This window comes from Pipistrellus kuhlii, unplaced genomic scaffold, assembly GCF_014108245.1.
Source record: "Pipistrellus kuhlii isolate mPipKuh1 unplaced genomic scaffold, mPipKuh1.p scaffold_m20_p_62, whole genome shotgun sequence".
Lineage (NCBI taxonomy): Eukaryota > Metazoa > Chordata > Mammalia > Chiroptera > Vespertilionidae > Pipistrellus > Pipistrellus kuhlii.
In genome coordinates, this window is record NW_023425565.1 from 582,564 (window position 1) to 604,653 (window position 22,090).

General features: G+C 50.0%; 1 protein-coding gene across 1 annotated transcript; it reads left to right on the forward strand.

Moving 5' to 3' along the window:
• Positions 1 to 1,795: 1,795 nt before the first annotated feature.
• On the forward strand, positions 1,796 to 7,179 carry LOC118708712 (NUT family member 2G). Its single transcript, XM_036420135.2, has 7 exons — positions 1,796 to 1,859; positions 2,826 to 3,522; positions 3,869 to 3,997; positions 4,450 to 4,589; positions 5,008 to 5,234; positions 5,651 to 5,767; positions 6,242 to 7,179. The coding sequence occupies exons 1-7, from the start codon at positions 1,796 to 1,798 to the stop codon at positions 7,133 to 7,135; spliced, it is 2,268 nt and encodes a 755-aa protein (XP_036276028.1). The 3' UTR covers positions 7,136 to 7,179.
• The last annotated feature ends 14,911 nt before the right edge of the window (positions 7,180 to 22,090 follow it).

Below are 22,090 nucleotides of genomic sequence, written 5' to 3' on the forward strand. Positions count from 1 at the left end.
TGGCCATTTGCAAGAGGGGCAAGAGGCAGGAGAAAGACGCATCACTACATTTTCTATTTAACACAAGTTGTGATTTATTCAAAGGCAATACTTGTTTAAAAGATTACATTAAAGTCACTCAAAGAGCAAAAAGTTAGACATTGAACAACCTAATACAATGAGAAACAAAAGTGGTGATTTCTGGCCTTGCCCTGTAGGCTGCAGGCCTTGCCCTGATGGACTGGAGCAAAGGGCATGGGTTGTAAGGCTGGGATGGCTGCATCTGCAGGGCCCCCAGCACTGGGAAGAACTTGGGGACATAGGACTGCTTCCTAAGGAATGAAATCCAGCATGCTGCCTCTGTGGGGTCAATCCTAATTTCAAACACTGGGATCCGTGAGCCATATGTTCCCATTATGTCTTCAGGCAACATGTTCTGAATTTTGTTCAGAAAATGTAGCCTGTGTTGAAGTAAACCAAGACCAGATAGGAAGCAGCTTGAGGGACCCAGAACTAGGGTGATGGATCAAGAACGTATATAAAGGACACATCAATAACTGGGTGCCTAGAACTTAAACTTGCGGGTCATTACTGTTAGTGTGTCTTTAAATTTATGACTTTAAATTTGAACGGAACTGTTGGTTCTTGCCTACCTATCAGAGCCCTCCATGGAATGCCCCCACCACCCCAGCCAACCAGTCCTCTGCCCCTCCCCCGCTGCAGAAGGTCAGGAGCCCCACATTCTACTGTTTAAATCCCAACCTTCCCTCCACTGGATGGGGAGCAGCTGTTGGAGCAGGTCACTCTCTGGATCCTCGGCTTGACTTTTCTTGTTGTGGAGGCTTCTAGGCAGCGGTGGTCCGTGAATGAGCCCGCGGGGATGGCTTCAGTAGGAGGTAGGACTATAGATTGGAGGAGGATGTTTTAACACTGAGCTGTCCTTCAAGACTTGGGATTGAAATGTGACACTGGGGAAACACGGTTTGACTGATGTAGGGGGGAGAGAGCACTGGACCTCCAAGGACCTGTCACCCGGGGAGGCTGGGAGCCAGTGGGAACCTGTGATGGCACTGGCCGGGAGGGATCCTCAGAGGGGGTCAGGGTGGCTCAGGGACATGCCTGGGTGTGGAGAAAGGCTGGCAGCAGGCACGTGGGTTCTTCCCAGAGGGGAGATGAGCCACTTCCACGTGTGTGGGGAGTAGTGGGCAATGTCGTGGGAGTGGCACAGGGTTGTCACGGGAAAGCCCAGTCCTGTATTCTGTTCTGGGGCACCTGGAGCTGGCCCTGCAGCATCTTTCTAAGGGATTGAACTGAGTGCGCTAGAGCCAATGGGGGAAGTGGGAGGGTGGTCTTAGCCAGAAAGCTGTCCAGTGGGACTGTGTGTGGCCAAGTCCACAATGAAATGTCCTCCCCAGGGCTGGGCTGGAAGGTCCTCCACCTGCTTCAGCCCAGAGCTTCTCCCGTGCCTCCAACACAGAGCTCACTGCTCCTCAGCCCAGGGAGCTGCCTGATGGCAGGGATTCCATACGAGCAGGGCAGCTGGGAAACTTCCACAAAGACAGGGCCCACTTCCCTGAGCTGTCCCCAATCGTTCCCCCCATGCCACCCAGGTCTTCAGCCCGACTCCCTCTTGTCCTGCATCTCATGGCGCACCCTCTGCCCTGCCTTTACCTTTGGAATGAGGGTTTTACTGACAGTCCACAAACCTGTTTCAGGGACAGGAAACAGATGTGGAGCGTGGGTGGTGTTCCCTGGAACATCTGCAAAGTAAGGTTCCTTTGTAAAGAGGGAAGGGGAGCACAGGAGCAGGGGGACCATGTCTGTGTCAGTAGTGAATGGCCAAGCTGCCTGTCCTGAGTATGAGTGCTCCCCTGGACGAGGTCTGCTCCGGTTCCTCTGAGTGGGAATGTGTTCAGACACCTGTGTCCCACTGTCACCGCTCACACCTGCTTCCTCTGTGCCCTCACTTCCCACTGTTGGGAGCTGGAGAGGAAGGACCTCACCCAGTGAGCAGTCTCATGACCCACCTAACAGGACAGTAGCGATGGAAGTTTCTAGAAACCCCTAACACCAGCCCCACTCTGCCCCATTCCGTGGCCCTCCTCTGACTCTCTGCAGCCATGGCTGGCTGCGAAATGACAGAGCTCCTGAGGGTGGCCATCAGCCTGAGCGCTGGGCCCAGTGGCAGGACCTGGCCATGTTAAGTGTTCACTGTTGGTTCTGACACACGTGCATGCTGGGCGGAGTGTGGAGGGTTAGATCAGGGTTCCTGTGCCTTCTTGTGCAGAGACATCACTCGAGTGTTTCTGCGTTGTTGTGCAAGCCCAGGACAGGAAGGGGGCGGTTTGTACTGAGGAAGAGGAGGACTGAGGAGCAGATGGGCCCTAATGTGTTAGACACGGCTGTTCTCAGAGGCCCTTTGGGTGCCTAGAACTTACCTCAGAGATGTGAGTTCCAAGGTCACTACCGCTAGTGGGTCTGCCTAGGGTCGTTGCCCCAGAGCAGACGTCTCCCAGGGCCAGGCCTCTGAGGCTGGCAGGGTCGGTGCCGGGGAGTCCTTAGGGAGGCTCTCAGGGCAGCGCTGGCTGGGCTGGTGCTTCTCGCAGACAGGGGTCAGGGAGCCTTGGCAAACGAGGAGCAAGCTCTCCAGTGGAATAATTCCCAACTGGAGGTCAGAGCGTGACCATGACCTGAGGACATTTGCCACTTCCCCCGTTTGCCCATCCAATGGGCCCTCCCTGGTGAGACTCACTGCCCTGGTTCACCAGCGGCTAAAGGGGCCCAGAGCGCCTCAGTGCTGTTTGCTGGGCCTCCTCCTCCATTCCCCCTTTCCTTTGTCTCCACAGCATCTGCAGCACTGGGAGCGGATGTGAGCCTGAAGCCTGGTGCCTCTCTGACTCCTTTCATGGCCCAGCCCTGTCCCCTGCCCTCTACTGGCCCTGCACAACAGCCCCCTGGGGAGCAGCACCTGCCGCCCCCCAGGACCCCGTCATTCCCTCCTGGCCGCCCCCTGGTGCTGCCAGCTTGGCCCAGGACACCTCTGGTGGCAGGAGATGCTGGTCAAGGCCCATTTGGGTCTGGGGCTTACAACATCATAGCCCAGGTCAGCTCAGAAGGGAGGCGACCACAGCCCTCCCAGGCTCAGACCATTGTCCTGACGCAGGCCTCCCTCCATGGGAGTGCTCCAGGTGCCGCCTGTGGGGGTGCTGTGTGTCCTGCACCCCTCTTCTTGGAAGCCACTGTGGTGGAGAACATTATGCCCATCTCGGTTTTTGGGGGCACCCAGGCCGGCGATGGAGGCTGGCAAGATCCACTGCCAGCTGCCCAACTGATCCCCATCGTCCCTGGAGTGGACCCCAGAACAGGGCCACATGGGGCTGCCAGGGAGGGTGGCCTGGCCGCCTCCCAGTCCAAGGCCTCGCTGGACGCCTCTGACCCCAAGAGTGTGTACGAGGACTTCCGTCGTTGGCGGCACTTCAAGGCCCTGGCCCGGGGGCACCTTCCCCAGAGTCCTGATGTGGACGCTCTTTGCTGCTTCCTCATGTGAGTGCACTGGGCAGGGCAGGGGCGCCCCTGGAGCTTTCCCATCACAGAGGGGGTGGAAGGCCCTGCAGGTGGGCTGATGCTGGGACACTGGCCGGAAGGCCTGAGGGGGGGGGGTCCCCAGCTTGGGTGCCAGTGTGGGGTCACCTCCAGGCCTGGTTCACGGGCTGGTGTGTAGTGAGGCCCTGACAGCAGCAGCTGGAAGGCCTGTCTGCACACAGACGCCTCCTCCCTCACCTGCGGGTGCTCAGTCCTGCCGGGTGGGGGTGGGACGGGGTCCACTGAGCTGAGGTGGCCAAGTGGGCAGAGGCCAGGCTTGGCGGTGACTGACCCTCAGACATTACAGGCCAGAGCTCCGGCCCCTGTCCCGCCTGAAGCCCACCATGACGCTGGAGGAGGGAATAGGGCGGGCCATGCAGGAATGGCAGCGCAAGAGCCACTGTGACCGGAGGGTCTATTTCGAGATGGCAGAAAAGTGAGTCAGGGTGTTGGGTCCCCACAGCTGGGGGAGGGGCCTAACTGCGGGGCAGGGTCCAACTGTGAGGTGTCATCAGAGAGGAGGAGGTGGGAGGGTGTCACTCAGCACGGGGGTCCCCGCAGCCCAGACGCCCTTCCTCCTGGGGAAGCCACTTCCTCAGCTTCAGAGCGTGGGTGCTCCTGTCCCACATCCCGGGAGCTCCCCCTCCTCTGAGGCTGACCCGTCCTGGGCGGGACATGAAGGCTCAGGACAGGCTGGGGTGGGCGTGCCCGCTCAGGGGGCCAGACCCCAGCCAGAGGGGCTGTGCAGCAATGTGCTCAGCAGCCTCCTGTCTCCCCAGGGTCCGGGCCCTGACAGCCCCAAGGCCCTTGCTTTCCATCCTCCACCCACTGCTGCCTGTGCGGGCTCCTGGCGGCTCCTTCTCAGCACAGCCTGTGCCCTCACCCCAGGTTCATGGCATTTGAGGCGGAGGAGCAGATGCAGGCTCAGAAGTTGCAGTTGAAGAAGGGGGCGCAGACCCAGCCTCCTCCTGCCCCACCGAGACCTGGTCCTCGGGGGCCCCCAGCCCCAGTGGTGGGCACGCAGCCAGGTAAGCCAGCACTTTCCCACAGGAGCCCCTGACCCCAGGCAACAGGGCCCAGCGCAGGCCACTGTCCCCCACATGGCCTTCTCCCCAGGGCGCTTTGGGCTTGAAGGGAAACAGCCCTGAGAGCTGGGCCTCAGCGCCCTATGGGCCCATGGGGTCTGGACCAGGTCCCCTTTCTCATCCCCTCGCCCTGCTCCCTGCCAAGGGCCCACGTGAAGTCTGCTGAGAAGCAGGCTGGCTGCGGGGCTTTTGGGAGTTGGTGATACCCCACGTCCTCACCGCTGACCCTCTTGGGTGCTGCCCTCTGGCCTCCCCTCACACTGTCACACCCGTGTTAATGCCCCAACACTGCCCTCAGTATCGCCTGCCCTGCAGGTGGGAGCTTTGTCCCCTCACGCTTCCTCCTCTTCCCTCTGCCCAGTGCCCACTCACAGGAAGGCTGTACCCACTGCCCAGCTGCCCGGGGAGACCGAGTCACACTGTGCAATCCCTCATGATGTCCAGCAGGAGGACATGGACCTCACGCAGGTGCTGCCCATGGGGACGCCTGGCAGAGGATGGGCAGAGGAAGTGAAGGAGTGGCTGCAGGATGAGGGTCTCCTGAGCTACCTGGACCAGTTGTGCTCCCAGGAAGACTTTGTCACCCAGGTGGGCTGGCCCGCAGCTCCGGGCCTACAAGGTCCCAGAGGGTGGTGCTGCTGCCCCCAGACCCGGGTTCCTCCAGGCAGATGGGATTGGCTCTGCTCTTTGCTCCTGAGCTGGGCGACTGAGAGTATGTGTGTGTCTGTGTGGGGATGTGTGCACTTTGTGTGGGTTTGGTGTGTGGTATCTGTGTTCATGTGGGTGTGCCCTTGTGTGGTGTGTGTGCATGTATGTGTGCATGTGTGTGTTCATGTGTATGCATGTCTGTGTGTACATGTGTGTGTACCTGATGACCAAGCTGGAGTGGAACACCCACCTGTGCAGGAGGACGGGGGTCTTGGCTTTCCCACTTGTTCTCCAGGCCCCGCTGCCTCCCAGTTCCCTCCCTGCCAAGGGGCTCACGGCCGCTTCCTCTGTCCCAGGTGGAGGAGGTCATTGACCCCCAGTTCCTGAAGCAGCTGAATTCCCCAGATGCCCAGCTGGACCCCTTGGCCCTCGCTGAGGAGTTGGAGCAGGAAGAAGGGCTCACTGCTGCCCAGGTGAGCCAGGGAAGGGTGCCACCTTAGGGTGATAGGGGGACCCCAAGTGACCATAGGACCCAGGAACCCCAGCGGAGTTAGAGGAGGGACAGGCCCTGGTGAGTCAGGGAGGGAGGGAACAAGGTAGATCGAGGGCCTGGGGAGGAACCAGGGCAGGGAGCACCCCAGAACCAGGACACACAGCCTGTGTTCACACCACCCTACCTGCAGGCAGCGCATGCCGAGCGGCCAGCCTGGGTGGGAGCAGAGCGGGAGGACAAGGAGGAGAGGGCTCCAGAGAGGATGGGGATGGGGGCCCAGAAGGGGGGCACAAAGCTGGGAATATGGCACAGGGGACGGAGGAGAGCCTCATGACTGTCGTGGATTCGAGTCACGGTGTCACCTCCTCCCCTCCCCCCAGTGCCATTGTCCCATCGCCCGCTCCTCCTCCTCACACACGTGTGCAGCGCCAGTCACTGTCCCTTCTCCCTCCAGCTGGCAGAGAGGCGACTCCTGGCCTCCGAGGAGGGGTGCGTGCAGGCACCCCCGAGTCTCGGTGCTCCCCTGTGGGACTCACGTCCTTCTGAGCCTGCGAGCAGCCAAGATGCCCGGAGGCGTCACCAGGGCCCCCAGCTGGGGGTCAGTGGCACAGCCTGCCCGCCAGAGACTGGCTTCCAGGACCCTCAGGGGCACGGCCCAGCAGACGCCCCCCGCTCCCGGCCCCCGGCTGGTGCTGTCTCTTCGGGGCCTGAGGAGCAGCCACCGCTCCGGGCTGGATGCCCACCTGCTGCTGCCCAGGGCCACCAGCCTGCGGACTCTGCACGGGCACCCAGGGCCGCCTGTGTCCCCGAAGAGGCCTCTGTGGTCAGGGAGACGCTGGGGCCAGCAGCCAGGCCCCGTGAGGACGAGGAGGACCTCCCCAGCCTGGCCTTCCTCTGGGCCTCCCCCCGCCGCCTGCTGCCCTGCGCGCTCTCTCTGAGCCCTGGCCCTGCCTCGGGCCCGGCCTGCCCTGGAGGCCGCGGGCCCCGGGGCGCTGCCCAGGCCGGGTCCCTGCAGAGAGGAGGCGTCAGCCGCGCTTCCCCTGCAGCTTGCCAGCCTCAGAAGCGCGCTCTGGGGGGCGGCCCTGCCCATGTGGAGAAGACCCCCCACCCAGGAGCCGACCTCGGGGTCTGGGGGAGGCCAGCACTGGCTCCGGGGCCGGTTCCCTCCTCACAGCCTCACAAGAGAAAGCGTGAGCCCTCTGACCCAGGGAGGTGGAGGAAGCGGCACTGCAGCCAGAATGGAGCAGAGGGGAGTGCCCCCCACTGCCCGCGCTCCGAGGGGCCCAGACCTGATGGGACCTGGCTGTCCCCCAGAGGAGCCACGGGCTCCTTCTCATGGCAGGGCTGATCCTGCTGTTCCCCTGACCTGGGAGGATGGGAGGCAGGAGGGAGGGCAGGAGCCTTGGGGGGGGGGGGTCTGGGGTGGTGTAGGAGGGAGGGCAGGACCGTTGGGGGGGTCTTAGGGGGGTTAGGAGGGAGGGCAGGACCCTTAGGGGGGGTGGGTCTGGGGTGGGGTAGGAGGGAGGGCAGGACCCTTTGGGGGGGGTGGGTCTGGGTTGGGGTAGGAGGGCAGGACCGTTGGGGGGGGGTCTGGGGGGTTAGAAGGGAGGGCAGGACCCTTGGAGGGGTGGGTCTGGGTTGGGGTAGGAGGGAGGGCAGGACCATTAGTGGGAGTGGGCCTAGGATGGGGATAGGAGGGAGGAGAGGACCATTTCGGGGTGGGTTAGGGTGGGGGTAGGGCTAGCACCTGTGGGGCATTGTGGGTCAGTTATGAATAAAGATAGTTTTGTTTGAAAATGCTCTGGGGCTGCTGTGTCCATACTTGGGTCTGCGCTGCTCCTTGGAGGGGACCTGAGAGGAAGGGAGGATGCGGGAGGTCCTGGGCGCTCTGCACCCACAGGGACACTCAGTCCCTCCTCCTGATTGACAGGGACCTCCTCCCACTGCTCCTGGGAGCACACAGCTCTCTCATCCCCGGGGACCCCTCCTGTCATTCTGCTCCCAAGGCCAGACTGAGGCCTGACTGAGAGGGACAGGCTGAGCCTCAGGGGCAGGCTGTCCCCCTGGGCCTCCTGCAGGAGGAGCACCCTGTCTCAGTGGGTGACTGAGAGTGAGGGGGTGGGGGGGCCTGGAAGAGGGGGTGACAGGGAGTAATGGCGACACGCCTGTTGAAGGTGGGTACACGGGAATGACTGTGGTGGGAGGATACCAAGTCCCTTGGTAAGGTGACCAGACGTCCTGCTTTTAGCGGGACAGTCCTGATTTTTTACAATTTGTCCTGCGTCCCTCAGCGTTTTAAAAAAGTCCTGATAAGGTCTGGTTACCTAACCCTTGGGGGATTTCTGTGCGGGACAGTCTTGTCCAGCTGGGGGAGGCAGACCCATCTGTGTGGCTGGGGGCCTGGGCTCAGAGACAACGGGGTTTCAAGGACCCACGACTGCTGTCCCTTCCCTCCAGCCATGGCTGGGCTCTGTGTGATAGATGCTGACCCAGAGTTACATCCGCGTGGGAACAGGTCCTCCTCATACCAGTGGGGCCCTTTCACCAGCACCACCCACAGGGGCGGCAGGGGCCCGGGTGCGTGTGGCCCCAGGGCTGGTGGGAGCTGAGATCCAGGCTGAGGGAGGGGCCCCAGTCACCTCTGTGGGCACTGCTACAGACCCCTCAGACAAAGAGGAGCCCGAACCCCGGATGTAAGAGTGAGACGAGCCACAGTGAGGGCAGGAGCAGAGCCAGGAGGAGACCCGTCTGCAGAACTGCCTGTCCCAGCTCTGCTCCCACGTGGCCCCGCCCAGGCCCTCACCCCCTGCCTCTGGCCAATGCCTCTTCCCCAAGTTCACGTTCTGATGCCTTTCCGGGCTCAGGCTGGGTGGGAAGGCTGAGGCTCTGAGCAGGGCCCTGCCCACCCAGCAAGCAGAGCTGTGGTCCGGGCGGAGGCCCCGCAGCAGCCATGGGAGGGCTGAAGCCCTGCAGTTCCGAAGGAGGCCTGGCCCTCTGCTGCCCACACACAGCTCAGGGGAGAATGGCCTCATGTCAGGGCCTTCCCCTCCCACAGAATCCCAGGTCAGCCCTGAGCTCCTCCTCCGCTGCCTTCCCTTGTCCCGTGGGGCGGGCAGCACCCACTCTCCGGCCTCCTGGGCACTTCGTGAAGGAGACTTCTCACCTGGGCCCGTCTTTCCCGGCCGCTGCCCCTCCCTGCCCAGCTGGGCCTCAACACAGAGAAAGGAGCTCAGCGGTTGTGCCAGACTCTGCGTGTGCCGTGGGCTGGTCCAGAAGCTGCCAGCCCTCCCGGGTCAGCACCCTCCCCATGGGCACCGGATGTGTCCCTGCCTGGGTGGCCGGCCCTGGATGCCAATGTGAGGCTGAGGGACACAGCCTGGACCCCCGTTCCTGGTGTGAATTAGTCCTGGGGCTTCCCTGCTTTCAGGGTCTTGGTGGTGAAACAAGTTACCCCCCCTCCCCAGGTTGTCAGGAACACTGAGTGTTTGAAGGGAGCACACTTCACCTGTGTGCCTTGTCACCATCAGGTTCACACCTGGCCCCAGATGTCTCTGAGCCTGTCCCCAGTCGCCTGCTGTTTCTGCCTTTGAGTCATTGTTTGGATGAACAGTTCCCAGCAGGAGGCAGAGCCTGGGCTGCCCCCACCTCGGAGCCCTGGGAACCCCGAATTCTCCTTGGAGCCTGTACAGAGGGTCTGACTGGAGGCCCATCACTGCTTCAATGAAGGGCAAGGCCAAGTCCACGGCTACTTGGAATCCTGGAGAGATTGGCACATTAGCTTCTGTAAATACTAAGCTGGGAGCAATGAAAAGAAAAGGGAAGAAGTATTTCCTATTTCCCTGCAGCCAACCCTCTTTATCACAGGAAACAAACTTGACAGGACCCCCTGGAGGGCGGGGCATCAGGCAGGGAGCAGGAGGGGCTCCTAGTGACTGAAGTGGAATCTGTGGAAAGGGCGATGCCCTCCCTTCACTCCTCCGGGGAAATCACGATGCTCAAACGAGAAGGGGCTGCCTGTGTCCCCGTGTGCTCAGCGCTTCCTTGTAGCTTCCCAGGGTGATATTGTAATATTACCTCCTCCCTCAGAGAGCCTGGGAGCGAGGTCCTTTCCCCTGTTTTTCTGTGGGGAATGTGGGGTTGGGACTGAGGGCAGGTCACACAGTAGGAAGTGGGACAGCCTGGGAGGGACCAGGCAGGCTTGCTGCAGAGACTTCCTGCTCCTCCAGGAGGAATAAATCTGCTGGAGGAAGCCCTGGCACCCTGGGGAAGTCCCAGGGACACAGGAGCAAGACAGGTCACCACCCTCGTGGCCGGGGGTGGCATCTCATTGTGGATGGAGATTGCTCCTGGTCATGTGTGCATCTTCTTTGGAGCGATGTGACCTCTCTGTTTGCTTTTATTATTTAGCTGTAAGAATTCTTTATAGATTCTAGGTAAAAGTGTCTTTCCAGAGATAAGGTTTCCACAAAATTCTCCCATTTTGTGAGTTCTTTACTTTCTTGAGAGTGTCTTTGGAAGAAAAGAAGTCTTACCTTTTAATGAAGCCCAAATTGTTTATTTTTTCTTGTGTTGATTTGGTGTTTGGTGTTATATCTACAAATCTGTTGACAATCTATGTCATGGAAATGTAGGCTTATGATTCTTGGTTTTTTAATCCATCTTTACTATTTTTATACGTACATTTAGTGGTATCAAATATATTTGCATTGTGGTGTCACAGATTTCCAGAAAGTTGTCATTTTTCAACCCTGGATCTCTATCCAGATTAGACACTAATTCTCCCACCTTCTTCCCCAGACCTTGACAATCATCCTTCTATGGTCTACCTTTGACTTTGACTATTTTCAATACTTAATATGAGTGGAGTCACACAGTATTTGTCCTTTTGTGTTTTCTTATTTCACTTAACATTATATACTAAGGTTCATCCTCTTTGTGACTCATTTTCCTTGTTTTCAAGGCTCTTGGTATATACAGATTACACTTCTTTATCTTTTCATCTGCGGATGGACATTGGATTTCTCTTAGCTATTGCAAAAACATCTAGCAATGAATGTGTGTGTGCAAATATATCAATTTATTTACTTATGTGTTTATTTATTTATGTTTAATTCTCACCCAAAGATATTTTAATATTTATTTCTAGAGAGAGTAGAAAAGTGAGGGAAAGACAGAGAAAAATATCAATATGAGAGAAACACATAGATTGCTTGCCTCCTTCATGAGCCTTGGACAGGGTCAGGCCAGGGAGAAGCGTGCAACCAAGGTACATGCCCTTGACCAGAATTGAACCCAGGAAATATCTCTTTTAGATCCTGCTTTGAATTCTTTTGGATACATATCCAGGAGTGGATTGTGGCATCGCATTGTAGTTATATTTTTAATTTTTTGAGAAATTTCCAACTTGGTGTATGTCCATCTTATAAAATGTTTATGTTGTTATTACAGATATGGATAATCAAAGTTATACATGGTGATAATTTTGGGAGTTATATATCCTTTATAATAAAAGCCTAATATGATAAATGTCTGGTCGTCCAGTCATCCATTCAACCAAAGTGTAATATGCTAATGACTAGAGGCCTGGTGCACAAAATTCATGCACAGGGTGTGTGTCGGAGGGATGTCCCTCAGCCCAGCCTGCACCCTCTCCAATCTGGGACACCTTGAGGGATGTCTGACTGCCCATTTAGGCCCAATCCTGGTAGGATTCCCTCACAATCCAGGAATGCTGGCTCCCAACTGCTCACCTGCCTGCCTTCTTGATTGTCTCTAACCGCTTTTGCCTGCCAGCCAGATCACCCCCTAACCACTCCCATGCCAGCCTGATTGATGTCTAACTGCTTCCCTGCCAGCCTGTTTGCCCCTAACTGGTGTTCTCTGCAGGCCCAGTTGCCCACAACTTCCCTCCTCAGCCAGTTTGATCATACCTAACTGTCCTCCCCTGCAGGCTCAATTGCTCCCAACTGCCCTCTCTTGCAGGCCTGGTCCCTCCCAACTGTCTTCCCCTGCTGGCCATTTTGTAGTAGCCATCTTGAGTCCACATGGGGGCAACCATCTTGTGTGTTGGAATGATGGTCAATTTGCATATTACTCTTTTTTTTAATTAAAAAATATATATATATTATTGATTTTTTACAGAGAGGAAGGGAGAGGGATAGAGAGCTAGAAACATCGACGAGAGAGAAACATGACCAGCTGTCTCCCTCACAGCCCCCACTAGCGATGTGCCCACAACCAAGGCACATGCCCTTGACCGGAATTGAACCTGGGACCTTCCAGTTTGCAGGCCGACGCTCTATCCACTGAGCCAAACTGGTTCTGGCTTTATTGATTTTTCACAGCGAGGGCTAGAGTTAGAAACATCAATGAGAGAGAAACATCAATCACCTGCCTCTTGCACACCCCCCATTGGGGATGTGCCCGCAATCAAGATACATGCCCTTGACCAGAATTGAACCTGGGACCCTTCAGTCCACAGGCAGATGCTCTATCCACTGAGCCAAACCGGCTAGGGCTGGGGCGGGGAGATCTTCTGAGTGTTCTCAAATTGTCTCTCTTCCCCTCATGACAAAGAAGGAAGATGTCTGCCCAAATAGTCACAGAGTTCCAGTCTCCCTTCCCCACCTCGTCTTGGACAAGCATGGAGTCAGCAGATGACGAAAGAAACAGGTCCCTGGATTTGGGTGAAAAGCTCTCAATCCTAGTTCTGTGGGAGGGAACAGGAGTACCTGTACTTTAAGGGGTAGGTTTTAATACATGCTTATTGTTTGTGTTGTGTTATTTTAAGATGAAGGGTTGGTACATTGAAATTTCAAGAGACTGACGATGACATATTTCAGGGACTTGACGCTGTCTTACAAATTAAATGACACGCCACCTCCTCACTCCCAGGAAAGGAAAATTAAGACAAAATAAGAACCCCAAATTTGAAAGTGCAAAACCTTCACACTCAAAGGAAAAGCCAAACTTCTCCCTGCAGCACCCACCCCCCGCACCAACCCCTGCTCTACACCATCTGCTCCATCACCCCCACTGTCCTCCCTCCTCTCATCCCCCCTACTCCCACGCTCTCCTCACTCTGCTCCAGCCTCACTGGACTCCTGGCTGTTCCTTAAACAACTCAGCCATGCTCCTACCTCAGGACCTTTGCATAGGCTGCTCTCTCTTGGCTTCCTCCTTACCTCCTCCTCCAAGTCTTTGCTCAAATGTCACCTTCTCAGGGAGGCATTTGCTGACTTTGTTACTTAACACTGTGCCCAACACTCTGCCCACTTGGTTTAATTTTCTTCATCACTCTCAGCGCTACCTAGCATATTTAATGCTTTATTTACTCTTGATTACACCCCCCTCCCCTTGACGGTTAGCTTTGCAAACACAGGAATTTTGTCCAGTTTTGTTCATGGCTGCCTCCCTAGCATCAAGAAAAGGGCTGGGCACACAGTAGGTGCTCAATGAATGCATGTTGAATGGATGTGTATAATGTGCCAGGCAGACACTCTGCTGTGTGCTTTACTAACTATTGTAGTAACTATTCTAGGAGACCTGGGGCAGGCTTTCTGCTGAGTGCTTTAGAAAGAGTGTCCGTGTTAAGAATACACTTGCTCTGGGTCAGGCTTGTGGCTATCTGAGTTCTTGCTCTGGGAAGTGAGAAGGGGTGACTTCTATGATTAGTCCTGTTTCACAGGAGAAAACCTAGGCTCTGGGAGGTTTTGTCTTTTTTAAAAATTTATTTTATGTTATTTTTATATATATATATTTTTTATTAAGTTATTATTTTTGTACATATAACAATGCCCCCCTCCCGTACATACCCTCCCTCCCCATAGTTTTGTGTCTATTGGTTGTACTTATATGCATGTATACAAGTCCTTCAGTTGATTTCTTATCTCCCCCAGATCTCCCCAGCCTCCCTGCTATAATTTGACAGTCTGCTTGTTGCTTTACTGTCTCTATATCTATATTTTGGTTCTTCAGTTTATAGTGTTCTTTATCATCCATAAATAAGTGAGGTCATGTGGTGTCTCTCTTTCATTGACTGGCTTGTTTCACTCAGCATGATGTTCTCCAATTCCATCCAGGTTGTTGCAAACGATGAGAATTTTTTCTTTTTTATGGCTGCATAATATTCTGTTGTGTAAATGTACCATAGTTTTTGGATCCAATCATCTGCTGATGGGCACCTAGGCTGTTTCCAAATCCTAGCTATTGTAAATTGTGCTGCTATGAACATAGGGGTGCATATATTCTTTCTGGTTGATGTTTCTAGCTTCTTGGGATATATTCCTAGGAGTGGGATTACTGGGTCAAATGGGAGTTCCATTTTCAGTTTTTTGAGGAAGCTCCATACTGTTCTCCACAATGGTTGCACCAGTCTACATTCCCACCAGCAATGCATGAGGGATCCTTTTTCTCCGCAACCTTGCCAACACTTGTCGTTTGTTGATTTGTTGATGTTGGCCATTCTGACAGGTGTGAGATGGTACCGCATTGTTGTTTTGATTTGCATTTCTTGGGTAATTAGTGACTTTGAGCATGTTTTCATGTGCCTCTTGGCCTTCCTTCTGTCTTCTTTTGAGAAGATTCTATTTAGATCCATTGCCCATTTTTTAATTGGGTCATTTATCTTCCTTTTATTAAGTTGTGTAAGCTGTCTATAGATGTTGGAGATTAAACCTTTATCAGTGGTAACATTTGCAAATATGTTCTCCCATACATAGGGCTTTCTTGTTATTTTGTTGATGGGTTGTTGTTTTTTTTTCTGTAAAAAAGCTTTTTATTTTTATGTAGTCCCATTTGTTTATTTTCTCTTTAGCTTCCATTGGCCTAGGGGAAGTATCATTGAAGAAGTTCTTTTGGCATATGTCTGAGATTTTGCTGCCTGTGGATGCCTCTAGTATTTTTATGGTTTCCCGTCTTATGTTTAAATACTGTATCCATTTTGAGTTTATTTTTGTGTTTGGTGTAAGTTGGTGATCCAGTTTCATTTTTTTGCATGTATCTGTCCAATTTTCCCAACACCATTTATTGAAGAGACTGTCTTGACTCCATTGTATGTTCGTGCCTCCTTTGTCAAATATTAATTGAGCATAGTGATTTGAGTTGATATCTGGGTTCTCAATTCTATTCCATTGATCTATATATCTGTTCTTGTGCCAGTACCAGGCTGTTTTGAGAACAGTGGCTTTGTAATACAGTTTGAAATCTGGTATTGAGATCCCTCCTACTTTACTCTTCTTTCTCAGGATTGCTTTGGCTATTCGGGGTCTTTTGTTGTTCCAAATGAACTTTTGAAGAGTTTTTTCTAGGTCAGTGAAATATGCTGTTGGTATTTTAATTGGGAGTGCATTGAATCTATAGATTGCTTTGGGAAGTATGGACATTTTGATGATGTTGATTCTACCAATCCATGAACATGGTATGTTCTTCCATCTGTTTACATCTTCCTCTATCTCTTTTTTCAGTGTCGAGTAGTTTTCCGTGTATAGGTCTTTTACCTCCTTAGTTATGTTTATTCCAAGGTATCTTAATTTTTTTGGTGCGATGGTAAATGGAATTGCCTTTTTAGTCTCTGTTTCTGTAAGTTCACTATTGGTGTATAGAAATGCCATAGATTTCTTGGCATTAATTTTGTATCCTGCTACATTGCCAAATTCATTTATTAAATCAATTAGTTTTTTAATGGAGTCTTTTGGGTATTTATGTACAATATCATGTCATCTGCAAATAAGGATAATTTTACTTCTTCTTTTCCAATTTGAATGCCATTTATATCCTCTTCTTGTCCGATTGCAATGGCTAGTACTTCCAGTACTATGTCAAACAGGAGTGGTGAGAGTGGGCAACCCTGTCTTGTTCCTGTTCTTAGAGGGAATGGTTTTAGTTTTTGCCCATTGAGTTTGATGTTGGCTGTGGGTTTATCATATATAGCTTTTATTATGTTGAGGTATGATCCTTGTACTCCCACCTTGAGGGTTTTTATAAGGAAAGAATGTTGGATTTTATCAAATGCTTTTTCTGCATCAATTGATATGACTATATGATTTTTATCTTTCAATTTGTTTATGTGATGTATCACATTTATTGATTTGTGGATATTGTACCATCCTTGCATTCTTGGAATAATTCCTAGTTGGTCGTGGTGTATGATCTTTGTGATGCTCTGCTGGAGTCGATTAGCTAAAATTTTGTTGAGGATTTTGGCATCTATGTTCATAAGAGATATTGGCCTGTAATTCTCTTTCATTGAGTTGTCTTTATCTGGTTTTGGTATTAGGGTGATGCTGGCTTCATAGAAGAAGTTTGGAAGTGTTCCTTCCTCTTGGATTTTTTGAATAGTCTGAGGAGGATAGGTTTTAGTTCTTCCTTGAATATTTGGCAAAACTCTCCTGTGAAGCCATCTGGCCCTGGGCTTTTGTTTGCTGGAAGCTTTTTGATAACTGTTTCAATTTCTTCCCAAGTCACTGGTCTATTGAGATTTTTATATTCTTCCTGATTGAGTTTTGGAAGTTTGTATTTTTCTAGGAATATGTCCATTTCCTCCAGGTTGTTCAGTTTGTTGGAGTAGAGTTGTTCATAGTAACAATCCATTGTATTTCTGTGGGGTCTGTTGTTATTTCACCTCTTTCATTTCTGATTTTGTTTATTTGGGTCCTCTCTCTTTGTTTCTTGGTTAGCCTGGCTAGAGGTCCATCTATCTTGTTTATCCTTTCAAAGAACCAGTTCTTGGTTTTGTTGATCTTATGTATTGTTTCTTTGGTCTCTATGTCGTTTATCTGTGCTCTGATTTTTGTTATTTCCTTCCTTCTGCTTACACTGGGCTTTTCTTGTTGCTCTTTTCCTAACTCTTTGAGTTGTAGAGTTAGATCATCTGTTACCATTTTTTTCTAGCCTTTTTGCAATAGGCTTGTAAGGATATGAACTTCCCTCTCAAAACTGCTTTTGTTGTGTCCCATAGATTTTGGATTGTTGTGTTTTCATTGTCATTTGTTGCCAGGATGTTTTTAATTTCTTACTTGATTTCTCTGGTAACCCAGTCCTTGTTTAATAGCATGTTGTTTAGTCCCCATGTGTTTGATTTCTTTGGATTATTTTTATTGTAGTTAATTTCCAGTTTTATGCCATTATGATCTGAGAAGATGCTTGATATGATTTCTATCTTCTTGAATTTGAAGAGACTTTGCCTATGTCCCAAAATGTGGTCTATCTTTGAGAATGTCCCATGTGCACTTGAGAAGAATGTATATTCTGTGGCTTTGGGGTGGAATGTTCTGAAGATGTCAATTAATTCCATCTGGTCTAGTGAGTCGTTTAGGATTGATATTTCTTTGCTGATTTTTTGTTTAGATGATTTGTCGAAGGGTGACAGTGGGGTATTAAAAACTCCTACTATGATTGTATTGCTATTAATTTCTCCCTTAATGTCCTCCAGCAGTTTTTTTTTTAATGTATTTTGGTGCTCCTGTATTGGGTGCATATATATTTACCAGGGTTATTTCTTCTTGTTGGATTGTTCCCTTTAGTATTATGAAGTGGCCTACATTATCTCTTGTTATGTCCTTCACTCTGAGATTTAATTTGTCAGATATAAGTATTGCTACCCCAGCTTTTTTTTTTTTCATTTCCATTTGCCTGGAAAACTTTTTTCCATCCCTTCACCCTCAGTCTGTGTGCATCTTCTTTTCTGAGGTGGGTTTCTTGTAGACAACAGATGTATGGGTCTTGTTTTCTTATCCAATCTGTTACCCTATGTCTTTTGATTGGAGCATTTAAACCATTTACATTTAATGTTATTAATGATAGGTACTCATTTGATGCCATTTTTATTCTATACCCCTGTGTTCCTTCATCGCTTCCTATTTCTTTATTTTTACAATAGACCCTTTAGCATTTCTTGCATTGCTGGTTTGGTGGAGATAAATTCCTTCAGTCTTTTTTTGTCTGTGAAGCTCCTGATTTCTCCTTCAATTTTGATTGATAGCCTTGCTGGGTACAATATTCTTGGATTCAGACCCTTCCTTTGCATGACTTTGTATATTTCATCCCATTCCCTTCTGATCTGATAAGTTTCTGTTGAGAAATCAGTTGTTAGTCTGATGGGGGTTCCTTTATATGTAACTTTCTGTCTCTCTCTGGCTGCTTTTAAGATTCTTACTTTGTCGTTGGTATTTGCCAATTTAATTATAATATATCTTGGCATTGGTCTTCTGGGATCCATTTTGCTCGGGATTCTGCGAGCATCTTGGATTTGCATGGGTTTTTTCTTCTCTATCTCAGGAAAGTTTTCTGTCATTATTTCTTGAAATACGTTTTCCATGTCTACCTCAGTTTTCTTTCCTTCCGGAACCCCTATTATTCAAATATTGTTTTGTTTTGCATTGTCCCAAAGCTCTAGTAGGCTCTGCTCCTGCTTTTTAAATTTTTTTTTTTCTAGAAGCTGCTCTAATTGGGTATTTTTTTCCATCTTGTCTTCTAGCTCACTGATGCAGTCCTCTGCTTCTTCTAGTCTGCTTTTGATGCTTTCTATTGAGTTCTTCATAGTAGCAATGTCATTTTTCATTCTTTCTGAGACATCTTCATTTCCTCTTGGTTTTTCTTCATTTCCTCTTGGGTCTTACTCATATTGTCAAATTTGTCTTCCATTCTTTTTAGCCTTCTTATGATCATTACTCTGAATTCTTGCTCTGGTAGGTTGCTTGCCTCTAACTCGTTTACTTCCTTTTTTGGTGATGCCTGCTTTTCTTTCATTTTTGGGCTGTTTCTTTGTCTCCCCATGGTCTCTCTTTACAGGATGTCTCTCTCCTGCATTGATTTAAAGGCACAAAGTACAACACAACCAGGTACAACAGACAAGGCACTGAACAGAAATGTGTTTGCAATATTAATAACTTCCAATAAAGGTAACCACTAGGGAAAGCAAATTAGGGAATAGGAGAGAAAGAGGAAGAGTAAAAAGAGAAGAGGGTGGGAGCAAAAGAAAAAGATAGGAAAAAGAGTGTCAAAATGAATTTGGGAAACAGGAAAAAGAGAGGGAGAGAGAGAGAGAGAGAGAGAGAGAGAGAGAGAGAGAGAGAGAGAGGGAGAGAGAGAAAGAGAAAAGGGGAATAAAGTATATATTTGGGGAGAGAATTTCAATTGAACAACCACTAACCCCAACAAATGCTGTCAGCAGTACCTGGAGAATAATACAATCTACAACATCCCCTAATTTCCAGCACTGGAAGGGAAAACAGAAATAATAAAATAACAACGAACACAAAACAATCAAATAAGAAAATACCGAGCAACAGCAACAGCAAAAGAATAAGCAAAATACTTTCACTAAAAAGCATAAAAATATAATACAATATAATCATCATTACCCCAAACAGCATCAAAAAAACCATGAGGAAACAATTTTTTTTTTTTTTTTTTTTTTTGCTAGTTAATACAGCTCAGAGAGGGGTGTGTGTGCACTTCGCACAGGGGGTTGGAAATTAGATATATAAGTAGGGGAGAAATTTTAGCAGGGGGCATACAGAGAGAGTAAGGAAATCTGAAGCAGGAAAGGGTTAAGATACACAGGATAGCAAAAGGGGGGAGGGTAGAAAGAGAATGATGGTGTAAAGGTTGTGTTGAGTTAGGGTTAAACAATGTTAAAGGAGAAATGAAAATAAAATGAAGAACACTAATTCCAATGTTAAATAAAGAGAAAATACAATAGAATGGCACTTAAAAAAAATTAAAATTGCAGTAGTAAAAATGCTTATTGAACCTAAAAATGTAATAATTAAAAAGTTAAAATCTAGTGAGGAAAAAAGGGAAAAAAATGTTTCTTAAGTAAAAGATGCAAAAAATGAAAATAAAAAAAATGAAAAAATAAATTTAGCAAAAAGAAAAATGTGCAGTTGTGAAGGCCATTCACTTCTGTTATTCTATTTGACACGCCCGCTTTTCAGTCCAGACCGTATTGCAGTTACCTGTGTTCTGCTGCACCTCAGTGGCGATTCCTTCGTTTCTTGGTTTTTGATCAAATAAAACTAATAATAAACACTGTCAGTTTGTACTCCAGACCCTAGGTGGCAGTGTATGTGGATTGATGTCCAGTCTTTTTGGCTGCTCTAGCCTTCTTTTTCTGTGGCACTCAATACCAGGTTTTTTTTTTGTTTGTTTGTTTGTTTGTTTTTTATTTTTTATTTTTGCCTCGAAGCTGAATCCTGGATGATTTCTCCCTGCTCTGCTTCTCAGTTTCCAGAAAAGCAGTTTCCCCCTGCTGTCTCTTAGAGTCAGCCAATCTGAGTGATCTCTCCTTTGTAATCAGAAGCAAAATGTTGCAGGGGAACCAGCCTAGGTGCGCAATGGGCGAGTCTGCGTGCACCTACAAACAGACTGCTTTCCAACTCCTCTGCTCTCCCACCGTGTCGGATCAGAATGGGTTGCTCCCTAGAGAACCTCACTAGTAGCAACCCTGGGGACCCCCGCCCACTTTCTCGAATCACGCCAGACCCAACAGTGGGGGGCTTCTGTGGACGCAGATTTCCGTGGTCCCAGAGGCCGCGCGGTCGCTGCAGCTGCTGCTTTCGCTGTTGGGACACACACCTCGCTTTATCCCTGGCAAAATCCAACCTTTCTGTGGAATGTGCATGTCCGTGCCTATTGGATAGCCCTGATTTTTAACAATCTGTTCCGTGTCCCTTGGCGTTTTAAAAGAGTCCCGCTTCTGGGGTAGATTGCACCAGACCCCGACCCGGCACTGGGTCTTCCCAGGCAGGACACTCGCTGCAGCCAAGCCATCTTTTGGCGCCGCTCATCACGGGGCGCGCAGTGACTGCAGCTGCTGCCGGTGCAGCAGGGCCCCGGATCCCTCACGCTATCCCCGCAAACTCTGACCTTCCCGTGGGTGATTGAAGAACTCCCTTGACTCCATGTGTTTGTGCCGATTGGGGCGTCACAGCTGCTTGATGGTCTCCTCTGCTGTGGGTTTTCCAGGCCTCAGAGAAGATCCTCCTTTCCTGGTAAGATGGCGCAGCCTTCCCTCCGAGTCCGCAGCTCCGGGAGAGCCGCTGCGGCAGTGCTGGCCGCTTGGTCAGGAAATCCTGTCCAGCGGACCCTTCCTTACCTTCCTTTAGAGTTCCGCTGCCCCTTAGCTGCCAATCAACATTCCCTGAGCGACTCAGACGCTGCTTCTATCTGTTCTGGGACCAGGGTCAGAACAAGTCCGTCTGTTCAGTCGCCATCTTGTCCCCCCCCCCTGCTTATTACTCTTTTATTAGATAGGTTGTATTAAGGGCATTCAGCTATTTGCTATGACATGCACTGACCACCAGGGGGCAGATGCTCTGACAAGGTTATCTTGCTGTTGGGGTCCAGCCAATAGGACAGAGCAAAACCAACCAGACATGCCCTGGAGCCCTCCTGCAGTTCATTCTCTGTTGGCCAACCTCCTGCATCCCTCCCTAGCCTCAAGCTTGCACCTGGGGGGTCCCTCAACCTGGCTTATGCCCTGTAGCAATCTGGGCCCCCTTGGGGGATGTCAGAGAGCTGGTTTCAGCCCAATCCTGCAGGCCAGGCCGAGGGATCCCATTGGTGGACAAATTCGTGCACTGGGCCTGTAGCAGTGTCATATTGTATATGTTTTTATATTGCCTTAGTCTTTCTGACTTCAGGGTAATAAAAGTGACATATTTTAGATGTCACTTAACTTTTGAATTATTCATAATTTTTCATTTTATGTACACATTCAAAATAATTTTTAAGTATCTTATTGCTACGTTTTAATGAATTATAATGTTACAGGATAATCAGTTCTAAATGCAATGGTTCTCCACTTAAGAGCCTTGAAAAGTTATTGCATCTAATATGCTTTTTGTAATTGATACTGAAAATCATGCCATCATTGTAATAATCCTTACTTTGTAGGTGATCGTCATACTTGCTCACTGATTTTTAAGATTGTCTTTTGTCTTTTGAATTCTACTGTTTTAAGAAGTGTAGCTAGTTTTAGGTTAAAAAATCCTCTATCCTCCTCGTGGCCTCTTCTGCTTCTTTAACCGACAATACACGTTCTTCTTCAACTCTAGAACATAGTATCATCTTTTCAATGTTGCATTTCCTCCTCTTCTCCTGTCTCTACTCTCACAACCCCAAAGATATGTATATTGTACCATCTTATGTATTCTCTATGCCTTCATCTGCTCAGGCTGCTATACTAAAATACCACCAACTGAGTGATTGAAGCAACAGTATTTATTTTGTTCATTTTAAACTTAAATTACAGATTTTTTAAATTACAGTTGATATTCGATATTATATTACTTTCAGGTGT

Excerpts from the sequence above, each read along its gene's own strand:
- LOC118708712 (XM_036420135.2), top strand. The coding sequence starts at position 1,796 with ATGTCTGTGTCAGTAGTGAATGGCCAAGCTGCCTGTCCTGAGTATGAG. Across the intron at positions 3,523-3,868 it reads GCTCTTTGCTGCTTCCTCAT|GCCAGAGCTCCGGCCCCTGT; the intron begins GTGAGTGCACTG and ends CAGACATTACAG. Across the intron at positions 3,998-4,449 it reads TATTTCGAGATGGCAGAAAA|GTTCATGGCATTTGAGGCGG; the intron begins GTGAGTCAGGGT and ends CCCTCACCCCAG.